A 20,059-nucleotide genomic window follows, 5' to 3' on the forward strand; every position below is an offset into this window, starting at 1 on the left:
CTGCCCTCCACAGGAAGGAATAGCTTCTACATGGGCACCTGCCAGGATGAGCCTGAGCAGCTGGATGACTGGAATCGCATTGCAGAGCTGCAGCAGCGCAATCGAGTATGCCCCCCACACTTGAAGACCTGCTATCCCCTGGAGTCCCGGGTGAGCTCCGGGGTCACTTGCACGGGACCCACACTGGCTCTTCTCCTCCTCCCTCAGCGCTCCATGCTGACCGAGCCCTAGTGCCCTGCCTGGCTCTTTGGCCTGCTGCAGAGTGACCTTATGCTTCTGGTGGAATAGCTGGCAGAGAGGGGTTCGGGGTGAAATCACTGTGGGTGGGCCTGAGTCTGCGGAGGAGGTCTGCTTGGGACTACTCTGCTCTGACCATGCAGGGCCTGAGTAGAGAAGACAATGGGAAGGGAGACCTTCCGCAACAGGAAGGCTTTAGCTGCTGCACACGCCGGGCCCGTGAAGAGTTCTAGGGTGGTCCTGCTGCACTGACCCCCTCCTTCCATCCCATCCAGCCTTCCCTGAGCCTGGCTACCATCACGGATGAGGAGATGAAAACTGGTGACCCCCAGGAGACCCTGCGCCGAGCCAGCATGCAGCCAGCCCAGATAGCCGAGGGCATGGGGATCACTACCCGGCAGCAGCGCAAACGGGTCTCCTCAGAGCCCCACCAGGGCCCTGGTACCCCTGAGGTAGGTGACCCTGATTCCTGTTTTGTTCTATCTAGCAGGTTTCTCTCTCCAAGAATTTGATGCAGGGACAGGGACTGTTGGGAGGGGAGGTTTCCGGAGGGAAGTGGTGTTGACTTACAAGGTCCACTTGGCTCTGAGACACACAACTGGTTTTGAATGTGAACTCTTCTTCCCCGTAGTCTAAGAAGGCCACCAGCTGTTTCCCACGCCCCATGACTCCCCGGGACCGACACGAAGGGCGCAAACAGAGCACTAATGAGGCCCAGAAGAAAGCAGCTCCGGCTGTTAAACAGGTCAGTGGGGGCTGAAGGGAGATCCTAGAGGGACCTTGCTGGCAGGACCCAAGTGCAGCCCAGTTTGACAGCCCTCCCCTCTCCGACAGGCTGACCGCCGCCAGTCGATGGCTTTTAACATCCTCAATACACCCAAGAAGCTCGGGAATAGCCTGTTGCGGAGGGGAGCCTCCAAGAAAGCCCCATCCAAGGCCTCTCCCAACACCCGCAGCGGGACCCGCCGCTCTCCTCGCATCGCCACCACTGCAGCCAGCGCCGCCACTGCTGCTGCCATAGCTGCCGCCACTGCCACCCCTCGGGCCAAGGGCAAGGTGGAAGCACTGACGGGGAAAGGAAGGGGGTGGATGAACTCTTAGAGTGGGTGGAAGCAGGGTACTCCCTCAGGCCACCCCTTGGGAGGCTTCCACTGTGTGGCCCAGCTAGGCCACTGGGGGTGGGCTAAGAGAAGGTGCTGTCTTACTAGCTGCTCCCTGAGGACAGGAGACACAGGGCAACTCAGCACAGCCAGCAACTGATAACCTGGAGCTAGATGTGTCCAGGTCACACCAAGGAAGGGATCCTAGTCAGAGGGGTTTGGAGCTAAAAGAGGCCTCAAGGCCAGCTGTATCTGCTGGCATCACAAGTCTCCCGCCAAGTGACTGTCTCTCTCTCTTTCAGGCAAAGCACTGAAGGGCCAGGACCAGTGAGAGGCCCCACCTGTGTCCTCAGTGCCGACCTCGCCTGGTCCTTTTCCTTCTACTGTCCCTTTCAGTGCCTTCTCTCAGCTCCCAGGCCAGCAGTGGCCAAACCCCTACAGACAGTGATGCCTGCCCACATCCCCGGCCTGGTACCTGGATCTTCACAGGAGCCTTCGCTAGGTGAACTGAGGTGTTCTCAGAGTTGTCCCCAGAGGCCTGGAGTGTCTGGGTCTTCTCCCTACCTTGCCTCCTGACGTTTTCTTAGAACAAAGTCACTTCTCCATTACAACCAGACTTGAGGCTGGCTTTGAGTGGCTGGGCCCAAGAGCCTCTTCCTCCTCAGCCTCTGAATCCAGAAGGGACCATTGGAGGAGCAGGCCCTGGTCCCTGCGCCTAGCAGGGCCCTTGCTTTTGAAGTCCAGGACTGGACACTGACCTAGCGGGTGCACCTAGAGATGCTCCCATCCACCCAGAAGATGCTCTTTTCCAGAACAGATAGGCCCCATGCCTGGGGATGGCAGTGGGGAGTGGGAGGGGAGCAGTCTTCAGCTGCACCTCATCTCCCCTTCCCCAGACTTAAAAGTGGGGTGGGATTTTGGAGTGATGGGAAGGTTTTTAAGGGCCAGGGATGGATCTTTTTCTAAATGTTATTACTTGTAAATAAAGTCTATTTTTCTCCCTTAAGTGCTGAGCTGTCTTTGATTTGTGTGGGAAAAGGGAAGTTTAGGTTCATTAGGGTATTTCTATCTTTGTCCCTGCCGAGTGTCCCAGACTACCTGCCTTCTCTCAAATCCCTTCTCCTGGCCTTTCTGGGGCCACAGGATCTTCCCACACTTTGAGGGCCTGTGTTCCCGGACTTTAGTTTTGTCTTTAGCTTCTGAGTGATAGTCCCCCTCTTCCCACACTCCCTCCTGGGACGGGCCAAGTTCTGTAAGTGGAATGAGGACTTAAATGACAGAGCAGATGTCATCATGCCTCCACTGAAAAATCATTTATGAGTACCCATTGTGGACCCAGGCGGCTGTGGATCAGAAACAGCATCTACCCCCACCCTTCCCTGGGACAGTCCATTAAAGGGAAAAAAGAAAGAATACAATATTAAGTCGATGCAGAAGAAGGCCTGAGCTGCAAGGACGGCTCAGGTAATGATGTTCATCCAGGTTCTGGAGTTCACCTGTCTTGATGGTGAGGCAGAGGGGACCCGCTGGAGGATGAGGTTTCTTGAGTGCAGGGTGCAACTGTCCTCAGCCCAGCCTGGGGAAGCGAAGGCAGACAAGGCTCAGGGCCAAGGGTGGGGACATCTCTCGTAACCTTTCTTCAGGCCATGCCTCCCCTGCCTGCATCCTAAGTTCCGCTTGGGAGCACAGTGGACGTTAATGGAGGCCACTCCGGGCAGAGCCCACCCTATCCTCCCCATACTACTACTCCTGTCCGTGGAAACCTCCACTCAGGTTTCTCACCCAGAGCTGGGCCACGATGATGTGACGCTGGGCAGTCTGCTCAGGATCGGCAAAAACACAGGAGAAGTTGGTATTGCGCAGGGTGGGGCTCAGCTCCTCTAGCATGAGGGTCGTCTGCAGCTGGGTGCGTGGGCCCCGGCGCTCCCGACTGAAGCAGAGGAGGAAAGGCCATGAGAAGACCATAGGAGGAACCCCAACCACCCCCCTGCCTGCCAGCCTTGCCACTGCACCCCTCACCTGATGCTGCCCTCCCTCAGCCGACCTGGGAGGTGTTCGATGAAAGAACCATTGCCCAGCCAGTACAGGATGCTAAAGTGGGGGAAGCGGCTACAGGCGGTACAGGACAAGGTCAGCATTCCATCTAGGGACACATGTGGCTGTTAGCCCTTCTGGAGAGCACACCCTCCCCTCCACCATGCTGCCCTCCCCCCCTGGCTCCCACAATTCAGGAACTGGATTACTGCTGTACACACCACCCAGGTGGGAAAGTCCGTTAATGGGGAAGTGTGGTTGTCTACAAGGCAGGCCTGGGGCTGAACAAGAGGAATATGGATGGGTACGGGTCCTTGGTTCAGATGACGACTCCTGACCCTGTTTCTTCAAGATGGCCTTTTCCAGTGCTCAGCTTTGGGGACTCTAGGACCCCTGGTCAAGGAGGCAGTAGGCCACTGCTCCTCTAAGATGGCCAGAGGGCAAGTGGTCTTGGGTGGGGCGCAGACTGGGCCTCGGAGCATATTGCAGTCAAGGCTCTGGGAGTCCTCTGACCATCCTTATGTCTGAATTCTCTCCATCCCATCTTGGGAGCTGGGCCCTGCACCCACACTCATGATGCTGGGTGGGAAAGGGGATGCCGAGTGCTCTGGCAAGCTGCCCTGGCTGGTGGGGCTACATGGCAGAAGGCAGTGGAAGGGGGCAGCTCAGGAGTCAATCCCACCTTTGGGCCCTCTGTGCCCACAGCTCACCCCCTGACCACCGTGCCCTTTTAGGCTCCCATCAGAATTGCTCCTTACTCAGTGGGACTTCCAGTTCCGGCCAGGTCACCTCCATTGCTGGGCACTGCTTAGCTGTTGGGAGCCCGGAGGGGCAGGGGTCCTTTGTGATCCCAGATGAGCCAGTGAAAGCGGTGGTGGCCTGAGGTAGAGGTGTGGCTCCGGCCAGGTGAGAGACTATGTGGGCACATAGGAGCAGGACAGGCAAAGGCCTGGGATCTGAGGGCAGGACAGTCACAGAGGTCAACTGCTGTCTGCCTGGAAATGCTCAACATCCTGGCTTGGATCTTGGCTGGAGAGGCAGCTGCCTGGATGCAGCTCTGGCCGAGATTCCTGGGCTCTGCCCAGGGAATCAGAGGGGCAGAAGGACTCCTCGGGCCCCACCTCTTGGCCCTTTCTGAATGGAGAGAGGCTGGACAGAGGCTGAAAGGGAGAGCACAACAGCAGGGTGGAGCTCCCCTGGCAGAGGGGGGTGTGTGTGTGTGCCTGCTCCACTCCCTTCTGTTCTCAGGCCCTACCCCACCCGCCCTTGCCAGCCCCTAGGTCCTACCTGGTATCCGGTTCTGTCTCATGGTCTTGACGGATGTGTAAGGAGCTGGCGTGCCTGGCTCTATTTAACTGTGACAACTTCCTCCTCTCTGGGGCTGGTGGGGGAGGAGAATGGGAGTAAACTACTTCTCTCACATCTTCTCAGTGGCTTGTCTGGATCCCAGCCATTTGTATGGGCCTGTCCTTCCTGTAGACTCCACAGCTGTCCCTCGGTCTGAACTTAGTGGGTTGCCAGGCAATGCTATTTATTTACTCCAGGCATCCCATCCAGCACAGGATGGAGCTCTTTCAGAATGTAGCAACAAAGCTGAAGATCATCTAGTAACCGTCTTTCCCCACTCTAGCTCTTATTACCATTAACATTATGTGGTTATGTGTCCACTCTAACCCCTTCATTATAAGGATGGAGAAACAGACCCAAAGAGGGGCCAAGGACTTACCCCGTCACAAAGAGAGGCAAAGCTCTCTTCACTGGAGCTGGTTCCGGGAAGGACAGGATTAGTGAAATCCTTCTGGGAAAACATTCTCCACTCCCCTCTATTTCACTTTCACTTTTGTTCTAACCATGGAATCCAGAGTAGGCTCTGAGTTATTAACAGAGGGCACACACATAATGCCAGTCTGGGTCCAGTCTGTACACAGCACCTCTTCTGGGAGCCGAAGTTCATGATGGCCCAGAACCTTCCTGCTAACTCACAGACCACCCCCCTACTCTCCAAGTGGCATCAGACTGGATCTTTCGTCCCTGCTCAGCTTCACCCTCCCAGGGGCACATACGGTACGAACTTATGAGTCTCCCGCAGATGGATTCTTCTGTCCCAGTCAAGGGTTAGGACTCTGGCATCCACCTTTGCTCTTCGGAACCAGCCTTTGCTTCTACACGAGCAGACTTCATGCTTCTTTCCCATTCACACTGATATTCAAGGGGTCAGCTCTCCTTGGCACTGGGGGCCCCATATTGGATCGCTTTGACCACTCCAGGCTCAATGTCACACCAGCCTGTCATCCTGGCCTTTCTCAGGCTCTCCACTCCCTCCAACCACCAACCCCACCCCCACCCACCACCCCACAAACTATATGGCCAGAACTATAGGTCTAGGTTTACTAGGAAGTCTAAATTTCCCCCTACCTGGCTCCCAAGAAGCCCCAAAGAGCCCTCTTTTTCAGAATCCGCCCCTTCAAAGCTCAACACTCAGTCCAGCTGTGTCCAGACCCACATGAGCCATGACACAGGAACTATGCTGACAGCACTCTCCAGCCTTGTGTGCAGGAACCTCTCAGAGTCAAGCTGAGGACTTGGAACATAAACTGGAGCTTTGGCCCTAAAAAGGAGAGGGCGCCTCCCAGGGAAGTAGGGGAGCAAGCAGCCCAGTGCTGGCTTCAGCAACAACAGAGCTATATGAATGCACCAGTCTGGTGGCTGATGGGACAAATGGAGCTGGGGCAGGGCCAGGACTACGGTGAGGTTAAGTGAGGCACCCGGGATGCAAAACTGGAGTAAGCATTCACTATCAGGGTCTCGCCAGTGTCTGCAGAGGCAGAAAGACCAGGACTGGTGATTAAGCATGAAGGACAAGACCCAAGTGTCTGAGGTTTGTGGTCTCTGTGTTCTCTGTGATGGGATGCCCAGAACAGAACCAGGGAAGCCAGGAGATGGAACTAGGTTTGGAGTTCATGAAACTCCTCCCTGGGAGTGCCCCTATCTCTAGCCATCAGGTCAGGAGGCAAGGCTGCCTGGGGCTTCTGAGACAGTCCTTTGGGGGTGGGGTGGGGATGGAGGAAGAGGAGACAGGACTCTACCTTAGAGTGGAACCAAGACAAGAGTTGGGCCACCGGGAGGTCATGGGACTCAGGCTTGCTGAAGTATGAAAAGAGAGCCTTGGACAACCTGGTCTTGGCTTCTCACATGAGCCTGAAGTATAGGGGGAACAAAAGTGAAAGAATGACCCCTGGACCCTTCAACTAGGTGCACCAGCATGAGCAGTGGGGGACTATGGGAAAACACAGCTGGGTGAGAGAAGCCAAAGTTGAGAGTGGCTCATGAGAAGAGGTGCTGGCAACAGGGCACTGACCTCAGGAGGTGAGGAAGAGAGTCACCCAGTGATGCCCCAGGGCCCTTCTGCCACAGGACAGGAGCCTGGCATCACACTATTCCCAGGGATAAGGGGTGGGGCCAACTACCCCTAGGATCCAGCTCTCAAATGGGAATAGCAAAAGGCAGCAAAGACAAGGTACTCCCAGGGACCCCAGGGAAGAATAAAGCAAGATGGATGTTCAGCTTTCCAACCCAGCTCACGGAGCTTTATTCAGAATGGAGTGACAAGATCCTGCTTGGCTCTTGCTGTGCTTGAAGATGCAAGCCCAGCTGGGCCATATTCCCTAGGAACCCAGTGCTGAGGGCCCACGTTTACCCTCCCACTTCCTTCAGAACTCCTAGGGCCAGAGCTGGGGCCTACCTTAGATCCCTTGCCTGGGCCTTGCCTGCTTCTCTTCCCACCCACCACCACTCCTGTTGCCAGGCCCGGGTAGGCCCCATGAACGTGGAAGCTGACAGAGGGACATTCCCTGGGCTGGGAATCCCCTGGCTGCTTCAAGGGAACACTGTCTGACGACAGGGAGGAGTCTTAACTGTCATAGTCCTTCTGCTACACACAAACAGACGCACATACTCTCTCTCAGGCTTTCAGGGAAGGAAGTGAGTGATGTGGCAGGGTAGCCTTTGGCACGTGTCACCACTTCCGGGCTAAAGGTTCTGTTCACATAAGGGGCCTTCAATCACTGCCACCCATAGCAGTCCCCATGGCCCAACTACATATGGATAGACTCTGTTCTTGGCTGAGTACAGCCCAGCTTGGGGGCAGGTTACCCAAGCTGCTGCTGTTTCTGGTTGCCCCCAAACACATCCTCAATGGATTACGAGGTTCCAGGGCTTCTCTCACTAGAAAAGTCACAAGGTTCCACTTGCCTCAACCAGTCTATGGGACCTGGACAAGGGAAGACAGAGTCAGACACAATACCGATCCCAGGCCCAGACAGGGAGGAGGGAAGATACCTCACCCCTCAGTGCACATCTGTGGCACCAGGCAGAGCCCATTGGCTCTCCCACACTGAGCGAACCAGACTGGAGCCCCACAGAAGGAAGGAAAGATGGGGGTGGGATTGGCTGAGGCTCTCAGCCAGAGATGAGAAGGCTCCTTTAAACCAAAAATGTTGTGTCTCTGCTCCCACCCTGCTCAAGCAAGGAGGGTAAGGCCTGGAGGAGTTGGGGCAATTCCTATGCTCCACAATAAAAAAGGTTTTTAAATATATTCATCAAAATAGTATTCTTTTAAAAAGCCCCCACTGCTGACAGCCCCACTGGCTGGCTCTCCATCGTCTCCCTCCCCAGCCCGGACACAGCCGGAGGGGTCCTGAGTGGCCCAAGTGCCCCTCTGAGTCTTTCCCACCCAGGAGGTCTTGGAGGGCAGGGAGGAGAGTGCCCTGAGGTCCATAGTGGGTGGATGCTCTTCTTCCTGACTATTCCAGGCCCAGGATGTAGTTGATGCCTTGCACCAGGCCAATGATGACAGGCTGCCAGGCTACCAAGTATCGAAGCCAATCCAGCAGTTGCCCGTACATGACGTGAGGCCTCTCCCAGCTGTCAGTGTGTTAAAGAGGCTATGTGTAAGAGCTGCTAAGGTTGGACTAGGGGATGGGTGAGAGGGTCTGCCCACACTTTCAGCTGCTCCACAGAAATGAACCTACAAGGAGAGGAAGCCCCAGCCAGCCTCTCCATGTCAGAAGGAAGGGCTAAACCCAGAGAATGGGGGAAGGAGAGAACAGGGAACCAATGCAGAAGACAGGACAGACATGGGAGAAGGGTAGAAAGGTGAAACTAAACTAAGACCAACATGCAGAAGAGGGCCTCCCATGTAACACCTTCTCGAAGATGGACCCATTGGTGTTAAGAATACACAGTCTGGGACTGCTGTAAGTGCATCTGTGCCAATGGCTGCAGGGAGGTGGACAATGCGATAAAGTAACCCCAAAGGTTCTTGTAATGTCCACAATGAAGGCTTTCTAGGTCAAGGAAGGGGCTGAGTCTAGGGACCGAGTTGGAAGAGAGCAGGGAACAAGTTAGTCATGGGATAACCCTGGGCAGAGGCTCTAAGGAATCCCCACCCACCACTAAACACCAGGCCCTACTGAGGCCAAGAGGCCCCAGAGATCAGTTCCGTTCCTTTAACTTTGTAACTAAATGCTGGGCCAGACATCTAGAGAGGAAGTCTGGGAATCCAGCTCTGGGGAAAGCAGAAAAGGAACATCACGACACTGTGAGGGAACCCCTCCAATAGCATTAGAAAGAGCAGCCTGGCCCAATCCCTGGGAACTAAGGGAAGCCCCAAGTCTCAGCTCTACCATGGAGTTACTTAACTGTTCCTGAACTAGACCCTGGAATAACCAAACAAGAAACCTTATGGGGACAGGCCAGAGCCTCCTGTTCAGGGGCTGTGGGAATGTGCTAGGTGGGAATGCAGTGGCCCCTGCCCAGCCCAGCCAGTGACCAGGGGATAGGGAGCCCTGGTATGGAAGGAAAGGGAGAGAGGGGGGAAAAAGGGGAAAGAGGGAGAGAGGGAGGAGAGAGAGAGAAGAGCGAGAGGGAGGAGAGAGGGGAAGGACAGAGCAAGTGAGCGAGCAGCCAGGGTAGGGAGAAGGGAGAAACCTGGGCCCCTGGATCCCAGGGGAAGTGAAGTGGGGGGAAGGGCAGGGGCAGAGTAGTGACTGGGAAATTTCCAACAGACAGGCAGAGAGGAGGAAGAGGAAGGTGAGGGCAAAGTGGGGAAGGCCAAGAGGGTACAGGACATAGCTCAGAGGAGCAGTGGTCCCGGGCTGAAAGTGGATGGGAACAAGGAGTCCCTCAGCCATCCTTGCATCTTGCAGGCCCCGCAGAGACACAGAGCCTGTCTCTAGCCTCACATGTCACAGGTAAGGCATTACTCATTAGCTATATAACCTTGAGCAGGTTATTCAACCTCCAAACCATTTCATTTGTAAAATGAGGAAGGTCACCAAGTTGCCAGAGAATCAAATGAGATAATGTGAGCAGAGCACTTTGTTGAAGTGCCAACCACACAGTGAGCAAACAGTAAGTTGGGCTGCTACTGCCATCAATTTACTGTTGGGAGATCTAGAACTATGATGAGAATCTGAGCTGCTGGTCCTGTCCCATGTTCCACCCCCTACTTTCTTAGATCACGAGCCAAATGGAATGGTGGGTATGTACCAGGTTGGGGGCAGGAGGAAAGGTCACAGAAGGACACAAATGCAGAGGGCTGGCCAGGACTTTCTTCCCACTGCCCATTCCCAGCAAGAACCCAAACAAAGGATACGGATTGCTGAACATCCTCTTGAGATCCACCTTCTCTTTGCAGTAAGGACATGTCTGCTTCTTTCCCACAATGCACCAGCCGCGGATGCAGAACTCGTGGAATCTGAGTACCACTGGTCAAGGGAAATGGTAGGCAGCCGGAATGGCAATGGAGCCCCATGCCCATGCACTAGCCCTGGAGAAAGGTTCAAATCCTGGCTTCACATCTTATTAGCTGTATAACCATGGACACATCCTTTCTCTCTGTTTCCTCTCATGTGAAGACAGGAAAATGATCTCTATCTTACAGCGTTGTAGTGGGGCAAAATGGAGAGAATACATGGCACAGAATGGGCGCTGAGTAAGTACATGATAAATACTGGAAGTGTCATTCAGGGAGACTAGATTCTGATACTGAGCGATCCAGCTAGAGGATGCTCCTCTCTGTGACTGAGCCAACCTCAAGGCAGCTAGTGCAGCCTCAGGCTCCTTTCTGATCCAGCCAGGCTATAAACACTGTTTACATAGGTGGCCCCCAGCTGTGGAAAAGAGTGAGGGAGGCTGCGATTTCCACTCCTGGGCGTCAGTTTCTCTAGCAAAGAACACCACCCAAATGTCTGCCCTTTTGTGACTCTCTCGCACTTCAAGGTTTGGACAATATGCCAGGGTCATGACCACCCCCTCCTCTCCCTGACTAGAATGCCATGCGGCAGGAGAGATGTGGCCCAGGGGCTCCAGACAGGATACACATGATTGCAAGACAGCCTATATGTGTTCTCGATGATGCCCTCTTCACTGACATCCACAAAGATCTGCTGCCCACACACAGCACACACACTGTCCGAGAGGTGTTTGGTAGGCATGCCCGACTCACTGTAGAACTGGGAGAGAAGAACAAGAGGAAAAGACAGGAAAGGTGTGAGAATCAGCCCAAGTAGGAAGGTACCACAGAGGACTTAGGTCTTCTGAAGAGGAGGCAAAGTGCCAGGGGGAGGTCCCACAGCTAGAGAACATCTTTTATATGCCAAACTCATCTCATCTTTGCGAGGTCAATGGGGAGAAAGGGACACTAGAGATGGGTTGGGAAGTCAGACCCAGTAGGACCTGAACACTGGTCTAGTCAGCATCAGGGACAAGGAAATCAGAGGTAGGAGGACTCAGGGCTGGCGATCCAGAGCTGTGTCAGGTAAGCCACTCTGTGGCCAGACTATACTTCCACTAGAGATGGACAACATCTCTTCTCTAAGATTAAAAACAGTCAAATATCTTTGGTGCAATGTTGGTATGGTGATGAGGGCATTCCCAGACACTTGTGGCAGCAGCAAAAGAGGCTTACTCCTTTTGGACAGCATTCGGACAGCATCTCAAACTGCCATGCCCTTTAGCCCACTGATGTCACTTCAAGTAAGGTAAAGAAGTAAAAATATCAAAAAAGCCTCATGTATACAGATATTCATTTAAGCATTATTTATAATTAAAGAAGCAAAGAGTTTTGCAATTCTGTAAAAAGTTAAATAGAATTACCATATGACACAGCAAGTCCATTCTTACATGTACCCACCCCCCAAAAATGAAAACAAAAACTAAACACACATTTGTAAGCCAATACTCAAGGCAGCATTATTCACAATATCCAAAAGGTGGAAACCACTAAAGTGTCCATCAAAAGATGAATGGATAAAACCAAATGTGGTATAAGTGTACAGTGGAATATGATTCAGTCATAAAAATAATGAAGTTCTGATCCATGCTACAACAGGCATGAACACTGAAAACATCCTAAGTGAAATGTCAGACACCACAGGTCAAATATTATGATTCCATTTATATGATAAAATATCTAGAATAGGCAAATTCACAGAGACACAATGTAGGTTAGAGGTAGCCAAGGGCTGGGGGAAGGGAATGGGGCGTTATTGCTTAATGGGCACTGAATTTCTGTTTGGGGTGATGAAAAGTTTTGGAAATAGTGGTGATAGTTGCACAACACTGTGAATGTAATTAATGCACTGAACTGTACACTTAAAAATAGCTAAAATAGTGAAGTTTTAAGTTACATATACTTTACCACCGTAAAAAATACCATAAAATAATAAAAACAAGCAAAGAAATGGAAATAACCATGCATGACTCAGAATAGGAGAATGCCTAAATAAGTTTGGTACACACTCAAGGGACTGAACAGGCAGCGAGTCAACAGGAAGCCTGAGGTGTAACAGTAAGTGTCAAAAATTGATGGCACAGTATGATTGGTACCATATGTAAAGACAAGCCCAAATCTATACAAAGAGAAAAGATCAGAAGGAAATATGTCACAATGCTCACACCAGTGATGGTTTGGTAGTAGCATCATAGGTGGTACTTTTCTTTTTTTTTTTTTTAAATTTTTTAAATGTTTATTTTTGAGAAAGAGAAAAAGGGTGAGTGGGGGAGGGGCAGAGAGCGAGAGGGAGATACAGAATCCAAAGCAGGCTCCAGGCTCTGAGCTGTCAGCACAGAGCCTGACGTGGGACTCAAATTCACGAACTGTGAGATCATGACCTGAGCCAAAGTTGGATGCTTAACCAATTGAACCACTCAAGCGCCCCTCCATAGGTGGTATTTTTCTTTTGTCTACTTTTCTGTACTCAAATTTTCCTTAATGAACATACATTACTTTTAGATTAAAGATTATTTATTACCATGGTGAATTATAATAACCAATTCCATGCTCCAAAAACAAACTCCAAATTTTGTATACTTTCCATGTGGTTTATTCCTTCTTTCTTTTCTTTCTTTTTTTTTTTTTAAGGTTTATTTTTGAGACAGAGAGACAGGGAGCACAAGTGGGGGAGGGGCAGAGAGAAGAGGGAGCATCCACAGCGGGCTCCATGCTGACAAGCGGAGAGCCCAATGCGGGGCTAGAACTCAGGAACCCTGAGATCATGAAGTTGGATGCTCAACTGATTGAACCACCCAGGTGCCCCTATTCTTAAATAGCTAAATAGCATTTCCCCCTGACCCCAAAGAGAAAAGACTTGAAATTTATTTTTTGACATTTTCTAAGATGTATTGTTTTTTTCCTTTCCTTTGCCTTAAAAACTGTGGTAAAAACCACATAATATAGAATACACATCTTAACTACTTCTAAATGTAAGTTGATCAGTGTTCAGTCTATTCACACTGTGCAACTAATCTCCAGAACTTTTAAACATTTTGCTAGACTCTATAATGGACTGTGAAAAAGACTTTGGGGTTTGTTATTACAATTCATCTGGACCTGTAAGATAGTTTACTATACCTATGTCCTTAAACTTGAGTTTGCTCTCTCTTTTCTTCTGTTTGCAAACAAATGTCTTCTGAAAAAGCAAAGCCCTGAGGCTGGGTGAGAGAGGAGACGGCACCCAGGTGCTGGGACAGGGAGTATGAGAGGGTGACACCAGGTGCCTGCCAGAACTTCTGCTCGACATGGAAGCTTCCCTTGCTCCAAGCTGTCCTCCTGAAGAACAGCCTCTGTCAGACATCAGAACTGCTATCCAAACCCAAGACTCCTCCAGGATAGAAGGCAGAGATAACACACTGCCCCCAAGAGTCCATGAATATAGAGCTTCCTGCCTTCACTCCCACCTCCCTCCCTTGTAAAACTCTCTGAAGTAGCTCAAGGTGAGTGCTACTTATCACAGAATACTAGAGCAGCCCTAACACTGGGGAAACCAAAGCGCAGAAGAGGAAATAAACAAGAGGGTACTAGAACCCAGACCCTCTGACTCCTACCCAAGTTCCCATCCAAGTAACATCTGCAGAATGATTACCTACTTAACTTGCCGAAGGCCAGTTATCCAAATAATTACAATTTGTTTATCCAGAGTACAAAAGGCAGTGGAAAAGGATAAGCTAGAGTCAGAACGCAGGGTCAAACCTGTGGGAGTCTATGAACTGTGCAACTCTCAAAAGCTGGAATCTCATAATGTTAGTGTTGGGGGGCACCTCTGAGAAACACTTCCCCAAAGCTTGACAGGCTGATGGCTCTGAAATGTGTTCTGGCTTAGAATTTCTAGGCACATCAACTAAACAGAGAGGGGAGACCAAGAGGTCTGGGTTCAGCTTGGCACTGAGTCCTTGTACAATCACGTGGCATAGGAATATGGCCACTCGCTCTGGCCCACAACATTGGCAATAAGAGAACTAAGAATGCTACAACTCAGGAGATGGTTTAGAGCTCTGAGGAAGAGCTTAACCTCAAATCACCCCAGAGTTCTGCCCCCAGAGCACCGGGGCAAAGGGTGCAAGATCAGGGTGCCTGGGTGGCTCAGTCGGTTAAGCATCCGACTTACTCTTGGTTTTAGCTAAGGTCGTGATCTCACAGTTTTGTGGGTTCGAGCCCACATTAGACTCTGCTGGCAGCACGGAGCCTGCTAGGGATTCTCTTTCCCTCTCTGTCTACTCCTTCTCTGCTTGCGCTGTCTCTGTCTCAATCTCAAAAAAGAAAAAAAATAAAGGATGAAGGATCAAAAAGAGAACTTGGATGAGGTGAAGACAGAAAGAAGAAAGGTCACAAAAGTATCTGTCTTAGGCCCCTCATTTCTGGAGTTCTTCCCACAAGGCTAATGTGGAAACAGGCAGGCAGAGTCAAATAATACAGTGTTTGAACAAAGCCCTCAGGTAAGCTGTCAAACCAGGAAGGCCCAACACCACCATGGCTCACAGAGACCACACAGGAGACTGTATCAGGAGGCACTGAAGTGGGGTTGGGTAAAATACAGAAAGGCAGATTTCAGTTTAACCTTAAGAGCCTGATCCCTTGCTAGAATAGACTCAGGGGGACCAATGGTTTATTAGGATTAGACAGACCTAAGTACAGTCTTCTGTCACTTACCACCTTGATGAACTTGAGCAAGCCTTCCAAACCCTTCCCTCTTCCATCAAAATATATTGGGTACCTACGGAAGTACCAGCCACTGGACCATTATATCCTGGGGATATAATGCTAGAAGAGCATAAACCTGACCTCTAACCTCATGGAACCTACAGCTACAAGAGAATGACATTAAAAAAATAAATACTGGGGCGACTGGTTGGTTCAGTCAGTTAAGTGTCAGACTTGATTTCAGCTCAAGTCATGGCTTCGAGATTTATGGGTTCAAGCCTTGCAATGGGCTTCACACTGACAGGGCAGAGCCTGCTTTAGATTCTTTCTCTCCCTCTTTCTCTGCCTCACCCTGCTTGCTATCTCTCTCAAAATCAACAAACTTAAAAAAATTTTTAAATACTTATAGAAAATAAGAACTACTAAGTAGGCTAAAATAAGAATTAAAAAGGCAGTACAGGGGTAAGAAAGAGGTTCCTAACTAGGCCTAGGTCACGTGAGGAGGTTTCCTTGAGAGAGTGACAAGAAGTTTCTTGAGGCTGAGAGGTAATGGGTGGTGGGCATTAGGAGAGGAAGAAAGGCAGAAGAGGGAAGAGGCCTTGAGGTGGAAAGGAGCCCGGTGCACTTGAGAAACTAAAACGAACCCAATGTGGCTAGAGTTGTGAGAAAGAGGAAAACTGTGACACCTTCTCAGCCACGTGAAGAATTCTGGACTTGAAATGGAAAGTCATCTAAGGCATTTGATCAGACATGAATTTTTAAGATTACTCTGTCTCCTGCGTGGAAAATGGAGTGGAGAGGAGGCCAACATGAATTCAGAGGCCAGCTAAGGGACAATTCTTTAAAAGCAAGAGATGCTGGAGACCTGCGCTAAGGGGACGTCTGGGCTAATTTGATGGCAGTAAAAACTGAGAGTGGACAGACTGGTGATGACAAATAGATAACAGAAGACTAAAGATATAGTACTGAAAAAAGTGCTCGGTTAGAGGTCCAGAAAGTTGAGAAAAAGAAAAGGGGAATGCCTAGGTGAAGTGCATTGAAGATGCCTTAGGTATGAGCTCAGGGAATAGTGACATTCCAGGGAGGACAAGCTACAGAAGACAGCGAAGGAAAAGCAGGATAGAGATGCATCACAAAAGCCAAGGAGGAAAGACCCTTTTAAGAAGTATAGAGTGGCTGAGTCAATTCTATAGTTGGCTGAGCAACTGATGGCTGCTGAGGTCAGAATTAGTGACACAGTCACTGGTGACCTGAATAAAAAGGTCATTTCAGAGGAAGGGTTTAAGCTGAGGCCAGATTAGAATGAACTAAGGAGTATGTGGAAAGCAATCAAAAGGAGACAGGAACTTTCTCTAAATTTAGCTGTGAAGGACAGGAAATGGGTCAGTTGTTAGAGGAGAAAGTAGGTCAAAGAAAGGATGTTTTTTGAAAAAGAATGCTTCAAAAGTTAATGGGAAGAGCCTAGCAGAGAAGGAGAAGTTGAAGTCATGAGTGAGAAAGGAAGTTGATAGCACAATGGGTCCCTGAGAAGGGAAGAGGGTATGGAATCCACAGTGTAGGCATGGCTGGCTTGTGATGGGAGAAAGGACATTTTCTCCACTGTAACTAGAGGTAAGGAGGAAAGATGGGTGCAAATCTGTGAGTAGAAAACCCAACACAGGCGCTTGTGCACATCAGGGGCTCAGGAAACAAAGAGGAGTTGCATGCCACACCAGTGAAGAATGTATACACCATGAAAGCCCTGTGAGCTCACCCAGTCTGACCGCTTCTCGACAGGTGAGGAGACTGATGCCCAAGGAGGAGGGCCTTGTCTGAAGTCAGAGACAGCTGGTGGCAAAGCTGAGCTGGTGCCTGGTCAGTTGAAACTTGGTGAAACACAGAATAAAATATCCATTTCTCAGGGTTATAGAAGAGATTCCATGTGACAGAATGGTCTGAGAGGACTTCAGACAATAGATGGCATCCAAGAGACAACTGGCATATGCTCATGATTTAGGATTGGTCTGTTCTGTGTCTTGATCTGTGTGTTGGGTAATGAAGATACAAAGACAAATTCTACAGGGTCTCTCTGCTCCAGGTGATCACATATACAAAACAGGTAGCTTTCCAGCAAGCACTAGTGTATGCTAGGTACACTGGACAAATGACAGCTACCATCATCATCCTCTACTACGTGCCATGGGCCAAGCTACTCTGCAAAATGCTGTGCATTAACCTGTTTGTTCCTTACAATTCTTTATGTCTGGTAATATTATTACATCTGAGAAAACAAGATCGGAGAGGTAAAGTAACCTGCTCAAGAATACATAGCTAATTAAAAGTGGATTAGAATTTGAAATGAGGTCTGACTCTAACCCCCTAGCTCTTTCCACTACTTCAGACAGATGAATGGACAGCCAGTCCTGTCCTAATGTTGTCTGGGGCACAGAAACTTGTTGAGAAGAAAGCATGAGGCAGGACTCATGGCCTAATGGAGCAGAAATAATGTGCCACTACCCTGCCTGCCCAACAGTTCTCTCTTTTGAGCCCCAGAAAAACAGGCTTGCCTATTTCACAATCCTCTGTCCCCCTACCCCCACCCAACATGACTTTTGGGTATGAATGGAAACTATATGACTGATTATCACAAGCTCATGACCTCACAGTGACCAGCTGGGGAAAAAAACAAAACAAAAAAACACCATCCAAGGTTCCCTTGACACAAGAGTTACTTTAGTTCATACTACAATTACTCCATGTGAGGCAAAACAGCTATTCTGCACTAAACAAGAGTAGTGCAGAATAGTAAAAAGGAATTGAGAATGCATGTTAATACAATTGTAAACCTTATGGTTTCATTTCTAGCATGCCTTAAGTTAATTAATCACAGATCTTTGTAGGTCAAACCACTCTCAAGGGGGACCAAAAGACGAGTCAGCATAGTTCCGGACCTGGTAGATGGAACAGCTTCAAAATCAACTATGACTCTCTGGGATTAGAGCTGTGATCACAGAATGTACAAAAGACTATGAAAACAACTGGGACTGAGATGTGGCATAGGCACACAATGGAATTTTATTATCTCAGCGGCTACACACACACGTTTATTTATTTAGTCTTTTAAAAATTGAGGTACACAATGGAATACTATTCAGCCTGAAAAGGGGAGAAAATTCTGACACACATGCAACAACATGGGTGAGCCTTGAAGACATTACGCTAAGTGAAATAAGCCATCACAAAGGACAAATATTGCATGGGTCCATTTACATGAGGTACACCTAGAGTGGTCAAATTTATAGAAGCAGAAAGTGAAATGGTTGTTGCCAGGGCTTGTGGGGAAGATGGACTGTGGAGTTATTATTTAAGGGGTTCAGAGCTTCAATTTTGCAAAATGAAGAGTTCTATGGATGGATATAGTAATGGCTGCAAAACAATGTAAATGTAGTTAATGCCACCGCAAACTTAACACTGGCTAAGATGGTAAATTTTATGTGTACTTTACCACAATTTAAAAAAATGACTCGGTCTGCTACTTGGAAGTGAGCAGTGGTGGTGCTAGTAAAGGTTGCAGTTGGTCATACCTGGCACACTATAAATGGTTGACAAATAACTGTTTCTTGAATAAATGAAAGAATGAGTTGGCTAACAAATGCATGGAAGGCTGGAATTTCCTAGCTTTCTTAAACTGCCTTCCCCAAACCATTCATCAGGTTCTGGCTTCAAGGCCAGGGATATTCTTGAAATTCAGGTTGCTGTGGCTCAGGGGCCCACGTGTTCCTAAGCAGACCACAGCCCATTTGACTAAAGACTGGGGCAGATATAGGAAAATCCTGGAATTCTCAGGGTGAAAAGAACTGTAAAGGTAGGGCAGTCTATCCCTTTATCCCAAGTTGGAGTTAGAGTCCCTTCTCCCATATCCCTGCCTAGTCTCATCTGTTGGCATCCTGAGCCCTAGCAATTAACCTGCCACTAAGTCTCCGCAACATTTGCTGTGGGGAAACTATGAATGAATGAACTCCTGGTGACTCACCCAGTACTGTCACAAGCCATGTTAGTCTTCCTATGACCCGCTCCCTGCCCCAGAGATGGGGCCTGGGGAAACAGCAAACTGTTATTATTGTTGAGGTCAGCAAGGTCACATTCTGTTGGACAAGAGCTAGGCAGAGTAGCTCCCCTGAAAGGGATAGGCATTCTCAGTGTCAATTACCTAGGGAAGATGTGGATCATCATAGAAGAAACCAGGATGCAGACGGCTGGCCTGAGGTATAGGCATATTTTTTGTCAGACATGGGCTCTGGGTCTAGACACTTGGAGGATAGTTGTCTAGATGTGGATTCTAGGTGGTGGGTGCTAAGATGGCACCTGATACACAGAGATAGGCCGAGAGTTGGATGGGGCAGGGTCTGAAAGTCTGGGAAAGGAGATACCCTGCTTCGTCAGACTAACCTTATTCAAACTCATATCTATTTTCCTGCTATCAACCCAAACCTTTTAATAAAGTTCAATGTCACTGTTTGATCCTTATGTTCTTGTGCTATTAAGAGGTATTGAAAGACATGTGGGTTTAAGAGGGGTCAAGAGCTGGGGCTTGAGGCACTCCCCACCCTAGTAAGAAATTCTCCCACTAGGTCTCTTGGTGAAGCTGCCACTCACATCACTTCCCACTTCATCTAGTTAACTCCTATGCATCAGCTCAATAGTCCCTTCTTCAGGGAGGCCATCTCGGAGTCCCGAGACTAGGTCAAATGTCACTATTGCATTTGTTCACACCATTATGAACCTTTCCTTCATAGTATTTATTGAGGTTATAATTTTATATTTATTTGTGTATTTATTACTTTAATACCCATCTCTGTCACTAGGGCGTAAACTCCTTTTGGACAAGGACCACGTACACCTTTGTAATTCCAGCATAAGTCCAGTGCCCTGGCACGTAGGGACCATTAAATAAATATCTATTAAATGAATGTTAACTTCCTGAATGGTAAAGTGGTTCTTTCCTACAATGGCTCTAAAGTTAAAAATTCCAAGGTACAACTGAGATCTGGCTTTCCAAATTTTAAGGAAGGAATCTCCATACCATACTACTTATATCTTGAAAGATTTTTTTTTTTTTTTTTATGGTTTATCTCTTCCATCAAACAAGCGTTGCTATCCTGAACTGTCTGGAGATGTCAGGAGGCAGTTAAAAGCCCGTGTGGGGGGGCGCCTGGGTGGCGCAGTCGGT

The 20,059-nt window shown here is 49.4% G+C and overlaps 3 protein-coding genes across 11 annotated transcripts in view; 1 reads left to right on the forward strand and 2 right to left on the reverse strand.

Moving 5' to 3' along the window:
- NUMA1 (nuclear mitotic apparatus protein 1) overlaps nucleotides 1-2,343 on the forward strand; it is a 72,752-nt gene extending 70,409 nt beyond the window's left edge. For all 7 annotated transcript variants that reach the window (XM_043580339.1, XM_043580340.1, XM_043580341.1 and 4 more), the window contains 5 exons: nucleotides 14-150; nucleotides 513-689; nucleotides 869-982; nucleotides 1,072-1,293; nucleotides 1,640-2,343. In XM_043580339.1, the coding sequence (XP_043436274.1) occupies nucleotides 14-150; nucleotides 513-689; nucleotides 869-982; nucleotides 1,072-1,293; nucleotides 1,640-1,651 (662 nt within the window). In that variant the 3' untranslated portion in view covers nucleotides 1,652-2,343. The remainder of the gene's footprint in view (nucleotides 1-13; nucleotides 151-512; nucleotides 690-868; nucleotides 983-1,071; nucleotides 1,294-1,639) is intronic.
- Nucleotides 2,344-2,635: 292 nt separating this feature from the next.
- LOC122483392 (interleukin 18 binding protein) lies at nucleotides 2,636-5,696 on the reverse strand. 2 transcript variants are annotated; one of them, XM_043580361.1, is made up of 6 exons: nucleotides 5,444-5,696; nucleotides 4,659-4,752; nucleotides 4,130-4,327; nucleotides 3,357-3,480; nucleotides 3,120-3,267; nucleotides 2,636-2,913 (listed from the first exon to the last, which is right to left on the reverse strand). In XM_043580361.1, the coding sequence occupies exons 2-6, from the start codon at nucleotides 4,678-4,680 to the stop codon at nucleotides 2,830-2,832; spliced, it is 576 nt and encodes a 191-aa protein (XP_043436296.1). In that variant the 5' UTR covers nucleotides 4,681-4,752; nucleotides 5,444-5,696; the 3' UTR covers nucleotides 2,636-2,829. The 2 variants fall into 2 exon arrangements, with proteins under 2 accessions (XP_043436296.1, XP_043436295.1); XM_043580360.1 differs by having other exon boundaries at nucleotides 5,098-5,696.
- Nucleotides 5,697-6,930: 1,234 nt separating this feature from the next.
- Nucleotides 6,931-20,059, reverse strand: part of RNF121 (ring finger protein 121) — an 82,228-nt gene continuing 69,099 nt past the window's right edge. For both annotated transcript variants that reach the window (XM_043580346.1, XM_043580345.1), the window contains exons 7-9: nucleotides 10,752-10,885; nucleotides 10,027-10,128; nucleotides 6,931-8,294 (exon numbers count right to left, since the gene is read on the reverse strand). In XM_043580346.1, the coding sequence (XP_043436281.1) occupies nucleotides 8,174-8,294; nucleotides 10,027-10,128; nucleotides 10,752-10,885 (357 nt within the window). In that variant the 3' untranslated portion in view covers nucleotides 6,931-8,173. The remainder of the gene's footprint in view (nucleotides 8,295-10,026; nucleotides 10,129-10,751; nucleotides 10,886-20,059) is intronic.

Source organism: Prionailurus bengalensis, chromosome D1, assembly GCF_016509475.1.
Source record: "Prionailurus bengalensis isolate Pbe53 chromosome D1, Fcat_Pben_1.1_paternal_pri, whole genome shotgun sequence".
NCBI lineage: Eukaryota > Metazoa > Chordata > Mammalia > Carnivora > Felidae > Prionailurus > Prionailurus bengalensis.